The 6,639-nt window shown below is 60.6% G+C and overlaps 1 protein-coding gene across 1 annotated transcript; it reads left to right on the plus strand.

Moving 5' to 3' along the window:
- Positions 1-2,954: 2,954 nt before the first annotated feature.
- Positions 2,955-5,651, plus strand: LOC142036953 (homeobox protein HMX1-like). Its single transcript, XM_075040767.1, has 2 exons — positions 2,955-3,222; positions 5,001-5,651. Exons 1-2 carry the CDS (start codon positions 2,955-2,957, stop codon positions 5,585-5,587), a joined length of 855 nt encoding a protein of 284 aa, XP_074896868.1. The 3' UTR covers positions 5,588-5,651.
- The last annotated feature ends 988 nt before the right edge of the window (positions 5,652-6,639 follow it).

Raw genomic sequence — 6,639 nt, forward strand, 5'->3', positions numbered from 1 at the left:
GCCCGACGGAGGGGTTAGCCCGGGGTGAAGGCAATGAGGGGACACCACCACCCCACCCCCCCGCGTTACACCCGGGCAAGTGTCACCGAAAGGAGTTAGGGCAGGGGCCCAGGATGTCATTCTGGCATTAAATTACGAAAATACCCTCAGTGGTTGCTTTTTCTGCTCCCTACACGGAGCCCTGCTGGGTGGCTGCAGGGAGACATCTAGTAAACCCACGCCCTTTTTCTCCTCATCATAATAAGCGCAGAGTATTAAGGACAAACTGCCACTATAGCAATGTAAAAGGTATGTAAACGTAACTACAAGCTTAAAAAAAATACCCCTTACACATGGACATGTATGTGCCAGTGTTGTATTTGCAGGTGGAGAATTACATTCATCCTGATTTTGTGTCTCAGGAATATGTCTGAGTGTACATGACTTTTCACAAACACAGTTCAGCATTATTGGCACACCAAACAGTTATACGTTATGCTAAAGAAATACAGAGGAAAGAAAAGCAAGAGCAAGTTTACTCTTATTGATTTTATTATACTATTTCTAAGTGGAAAGCAAATAATATTACATAAGTTGCATGACCACACTGTAGGAACACTTTATAAAATAAGGGTACGGGATACACGCATATCGTTTCCACATTGTATATAAAATGCATAGAAGTAACCAGGGTGCACATTTTTCTCTTTATTCGGGAAAGTACCCATGTATTTTCTGAGTCTGCCAGTCAAACAGAGCAGACGGTTTACGGATGCTTAAGACGTATCAGCCAAACTCACATTTCCTATCCAGCAGCACGCACCGAGATGCGCAGAGCGTAAAAGCAACGTTCGTGAACATCACTCCTGTGCAACAAGTGCCGAATGCACTTTCGTCCGGTTTACAATTCACCGGATTGCTCCTCGGTCTCTGCACAGGTAGGACCGAAAGCCGAACATGCTCCCGTATATTCCTGCTTTTCCAGAGTTCCTTTCAGAGCTCTGGCTGTTTGCATTTTTTTCTGGAAACCTTGGAAGTGGAATTATTATTTTTTTTCTTCATTTTTCTTTCTTTCCTAAATAGGCCCTGACCTTAAAGGTCCCCACCGCCACTCTGGGAAAAGGAGCGGGACCGTTCCGTGGCGGTGAGGCCGGCTCCGCACCCGCCTGCGCCCCGGCCCCGCCGGACACTCCCGCCGGGCAGCAACCGGTGTCCCCGTTCCAAAGCGGGAGGGGGAGGCGGGGCTTGGGAAAGGGGTGCTTGGCCTGGAATACCGTAAAGGGGAACAAGCCGGGCTATCCCGGCAGAGGAGGCAGAGCAGGAGCAGAGAGCTGACCCGCAGGTGAACATCGCCCGGGCATCCGTGTACTCACCCAAACCTCCACGGGTCTCCGACGTGCGCTCCGGATCGACTCGTCCCTCTCCAAACCTGGCCCTCCTGCTCCCGAGGATACAGGCAGAGGATTTAACTCTCCTGCCCCGGCCCCCCGCAGCGAGGGGGAGTTTTGTGGGCTTGCCGGGGGTCCCCGTCCCGAGGCGGGTGGATCCAGAAGGCTCGGGAAAAGGGGGCAGGCGGAGGGTGGCTCTACGGCTTTCCATGAAGTGGACTGACAATAGGAATAATAAGAAAAAAAGTCGGGCTGCGGAGGGGGAACGCCAGGAGCCACGGGCTGGGCGCTGGAAGGGGCAGCGCATCGCCGCCGCCTCCCCGCCCAGGCTGTCGTGGACGGCCCCGTCTTCCACAAGCGGGCTAAATAAACTAGACAGAATAAGTATATATATGTAAACATGCACCTATATGTATATGCATATATATATATATGTAAAGGAAAAGGTTAAATGTCATCACCCGGGCCTCGAGAGACCCTATAGACGAGGGTCCCCCTCCCTCCCGTGCCGGTCCCCCTCTCCTCCACGGGCGGGACACTCGCGGCCGCGGACACTGCCTGCTCACGGGGGGCAGACGTCCCTCCGCCTCCCCGTCCCGTGTCCCGTCCCCGTGTCCCCCGTCCCGTTCAGGTGTCCCAACCCGGGGGCTCCGGGAGGGGGGGGGGGCAACCTCACCGCGGTGGCCGCCGGGCCCGCGGGGCCGGAGCAGGGTGTGCGGGCGGCGGAGGGCGCATCTCCTCCGTCCATCGCCGCCGACATGAAAGCGCTCGGCGGGGGCCTGGCGGCGGGGGGGGTGTGTGTGATTATTATTAATGATATTAATATAACCGCGATATCCCGGGCGGGGATTGGTTGGCTGGGCTGCCCGCTGAGCCCGCTGCGACCAATGGGAGGGCAGGGACGTAGAGCGGTAAATCCCCCCCCCACGCCTTCCCCCCCCCCCCCCCCCCAGGCTGCGGCCCGTGTGCCGGGGCCGGCCCCGCCGCTCCCCCCGCGCGGGGATTTGCTCCCTAATTGACCTAAATAAGGAGCTCGTGAGTGGCAGCCCCAGGGCGGCGCGCGCACACGCACACCCCGCACTGCACACGCACACGGACACGCACACACGGACACGCACACACACGCACACACGCCCGCCCAGGCACCGGCAGCGCCCGGCCCCGCCGCGCTCCGCGCCCGGCGCTTCCCCCCGCGGAACTCCCATTTGCCGCGGCGCTCCTCCAATCGCAGGATTCCCCCTCTCGCGTCCGGCGTTTAACTCGCATGACATTTTTATTTCGTTATTATCGTTTTCGCGCAGAATCTGGCGCCTCCGATGGGTTGCCGGGTTGCTTTTTTTTTTTTCTCCTTCCCCGTTCCCTTCCCCTCCTCCCCCTCCCCCCTCCCCTCCTAGCTCGCAGGAAATGATGGCAAACCGCGATCTGAAATGATTACTCCGGAAAAAAACCCTTTTATACCAGGAGAGCATCCACGGGGCTAGGCAGAGGCAGGAGGCGGCCGCGGGGCAGCGGGGAGCCGAGGAGCCAGCCGCCGGCGGAGCAGGGACCGCCTCCCCCCCCCCCTCCCCCCGGCAGTTCTCTCCGACGATGCCGGACGAAGCCACGGAAAACGCCGGCTCCACCTCCGCCCGCGTCTCGTCCTTCTTCATCGAGGACCTGCTGGGCACCGAGGGCACGGCGGGCGGCGGGGCGCGGCGGGCGGCGGCGGGCGGCGGCGGTGGCGGCCGCGGGGGGCCGCGCTGCGGGCCGCGCTCCCCGCTGCGCCTCGGAGCCCCCGGCTGCCCCCTCCGCGACGCCGCCGTCGGCTGGTACCGCCGAGCGCACGCCGCTTTCCTGGGCTGCGCCAGCCCCGACAGTAAGTCGCCTTTCCCTACCCTTCATCGCCGGGCCCGGCTGGGGCTGGGGGGGAGGGAGGCGGTGGGGAGGGGGGTGTCTCTGCTGCTCTCCCCCCCCCCCGGGTCCCGCCGCGGCCCCCGGGGGCAGGAGCGGAGGGGGGATGCGCGGAGCGTCCCCGCGGCCCTCGCTCTGCCTCCCCGTTTTCGGCCGCCCGGGGCAAATCTCCGGAAACGTTCCCGGTGTGGCAGGCACCTGGAGCCTCCGCCCCGCCGCCCAGAATGTAAACAGGGCTTGTTCGCCTGCTCGGGGATTTTTTTTATTTTTTTCCCTTCCTTTTTTCTGCCCCTCGCCCTTTTTCTTCCTTTTTTTTTTCTTTCTTTTTTTTTTTTTTTTTTTGTAAGAGGGAGGCCTGGCTTTTTTTGACACCCCAGCGAGGCGGCAAGCTGGGAGCAGCGTCCCCAGCAGCGCAGCGGAGAGTTTGGCAGCCGGGGGAGCAGCTGGGCTCGGGCCCCCGCGGCCCGGCCGCCCCTTCCCGCGGAGCCGGCCCCGCCGCTCCCGCAGCGCGGCAGGGGCAGGCGGCGGCCTGGACTTACCGGGACTCGGCTGGAAAGGGCGCTGGAGGAAAAGCCCGGGTTCAGGGGCAGAAATGAACAGCTGAAAAAAGTTTCCGGGCTGCCATCTGGGGTTATTTTTATCCTGATAGAAAAACTATTGCCCTTCGGTGCATCTCTGTGATCCTGTACGAGCCTGTGGAGTTCTCACGGTTGCTCGATAAGGAAAAGAGGCATGATTTGTAATCCAAAGAGTTTCTTTTTACAGTGATAGGTTTATTAGTATTTTGAATTTCTCTCAAAAGTACGTCTAGAAACAGAAAACTACTCCAGAAACAACAGCTGCCTTGTTTATCTCGCTTTTTTTCCCTGTTATTTTCTTCCCCTGTTAAGAGTAGGATGTGTTTTTCTCCCCTTCAAAACTGCAAATGGAAACCACAAGATCAGAAACTCCACGGAGACTTGCGGGGAGACAATGTCCCGATAGTGGAGTAGCTGACCCGCTCCATTTGGTTTACCAAGTTCAGAACAACGTGAAGTGATAATATTTCTTTCTTACCTCCCTTTATCTATACACACGCACCACGATTCTTACCCCTCTTATCTTACACACAGCAATACACTTGCATATGCATTTGTAAGTGTATATGTGTGGAAATACGTTTGTGTATACATACGTGTGTGTGTATAAATAAGTTCACGTGTATTCCTACGTGTGCAGACATATACCAGAAGTGGATGCATACTTCTGCGCATATACACGCGTGTGTACTCATATACGTGCACGCTTGCACTGATGTGTACAAAACGCAGCTAAAGGTATACGCACGTTATACCCAGGCGTCTGTGTGCGTTCAGGTACGTGCGTGCCCCCCGCCGCCTATACACATACGCCCACGGAGGAGTATGTCCGCGGACGAGTATATGTAGGTACACACGGAATACAATTTCTGGGTTAGCATGCTTGCGCCTGCGTGTACGTACCCGCCAGCATTTGGGGGTTTATCGCAAGAGGCAGAGCAGCGGCAGGGGCCTTCGCCCGGGCTCCTCGCCCCCTCGGCAGCCCGGCCGTGCTCTCCCCGCAGCCGCCTGCCTTCCTCCCTCGGCGGGCGAGGGGCAGGCGCTGCCGCTGGGTCAGCGGGGTGGGGGGGGGTGGGGGGACGGCGGGGCGATGGCCCTCCTCTCCCCCGGGCCCGGCTCCCCGGAGCGGCGGCCCCGCTTCCCAGCCCTCTGCCTCTCTCCGCAGCCAGCGACCGGGACTCGCCCGAGCTGCCCGAGGAGCCGGCGGAGCGGGCGGGCGGCGGCGGCGGCGGCGGCGGGCGGGCGGCGGTGCGGGGCCCGGCGGGCGGGCGGCCGGGGCCGGGCGGCCGTGAGGAGGAGGAGGAACGCGGCGAGGAGCCGGGAGAACCGGAGCAACGCGCCGCCGGCCGCAAGAAGAAGACGCGCACGGTGTTCAGCCGCAGCCAGGTCTTCCAGCTGGAGTCCACCTTCGACGTGAAGCGCTACCTGAGCAGCTCGGAGCGGGCCGGCCTGGCCGCCTCGCTGCACCTCACCGAGACGCAGGTGAAGATCTGGTTCCAGAACCGCCGCAACAAGTGGAAGCGGCAGCTGGCCGCCGACCTGGAGGCGGCCAACCTCTCCCACGCCGCCCAAAGGATAGTGCGGGTCCCCATTTTGTACCACGAGAACTCGCCGGCGAGCGCCTTGGGCTTCAGCCTGCCCCACATGTCGCCCCCCTTGGTGGGCTTCTCCGGCGGCGTCAGCTACCCCCTGGGCACCTTCCCCGCCGCCTCCCTCCCTTTCCTACGGTCGCAGATGACAGGACTCGTCTGAGCGCCCACCTGCGCCGGGACCGCGGCCCCCTCCCCCGGCTTCCAGCTCCACCCCCCTTCCTCCCCGGACTTTTTATTGCCAACTTACACGTTTCTCGATTTTCCGCTTTGTGACTTTTTTTTTTTTTTTTTTTTTTTTTTAAAACGTGCAATAAACTTGCTTTTGGGGTAAACTCGGAGCGACGCGCAGCAGCCGGAGGGAACCGAAAGGACTACGAGGACCCCCAGCCATGAGCCGGGAGCGGGTCGGCGGGGCTCCCCCCGCCGCGCAGCCAAAGAAAACGCAGCCCCGTGGCAGCGGCAAAGCCCTGGCCGCCGCCTCGGCCCCGGGGTGACGCAGACCGGCGTTTGCCGGGGGGGGCGGCAGCAGCCCCCCCCCCCCCCAGCCCCTTTCCCCCCACCGCCCCCCGCGGAGCTGCCGAGCGTGAGACGAATGTACGGAACCGCCGGGCCCGGGGGGGGACCCTTCCCGGCCCCGCCGCCCTCGCCCCACGGACGGCGAAGCCCCGGGCGCCCCCCCCCCCCCGCCACGGCCACGGGGACCCTTCCCCGTGTTTCTCCGCTGCCCCGGGCCGGCGCTCCTGCCGGGGAAACCTTTCGTTTTCCCCGCTGCCCCGGCTGCTTTCCGTGCAGAGCCGGGGGAGCCTGCGGATCCTCGCCTCCAGCAGCTTCTCCAGGGCCCTTTGTTTTAGCCACTTAATTCGTACAGATTTCCGCCCCCCCCCCCCTCCCTGGTTACTCTCGTTTTCATACGATCGATCCCCAAGCATGTGCTGATGCCCCCTGGTCCTTCTCGATGCAGGCTTTTTGATTCGAAACAACTCGAAGAAGGCAAATCGTTGGAATGAATTCGCCCCGCTGAAGTCCGAGCTGTGAGGATTCGGTTTCTTGGTTTGCGTTTTATTTCCCTGACAAACTATCGGCTAAAATACGCGGTTAAATACATATATATATATATATATATAATTCAACATACTGTATGGTACCAGTGGGTTTGCCACTTATTTCAGTCTCCTGAGGAGGCTGAGGAAAACGCACCTCGGCTTGTCTGTC

The sequence above is a fragment of the Buteo buteo genome, chromosome 1 (genome assembly GCF_964188355.1).
Source record: "Buteo buteo chromosome 1, bButBut1.hap1.1, whole genome shotgun sequence".
NCBI classification, from domain to species: domain Eukaryota; kingdom Metazoa; phylum Chordata; class Aves; order Accipitriformes; family Accipitridae; genus Buteo; species Buteo buteo.

What these genes read in the sequence shown, in the direction of transcription:
- LOC142036953 (XM_075040767.1), top strand. Translation starts at nt 2,955, where the DNA reads ATGCCGGACGAAGCCACGGAAAACGCCGGCTCCACCTCCGCCCGCGTC. An exon ending in GGGCTGCGCCAGCCCCGACA is followed by an intron (nt 3,223 to 5,000) that starts GTAAGTCGCCTT and finishes CTCTCTCCGCAG; the next exon opens with CCAGCGACCGGGACTCGCCC.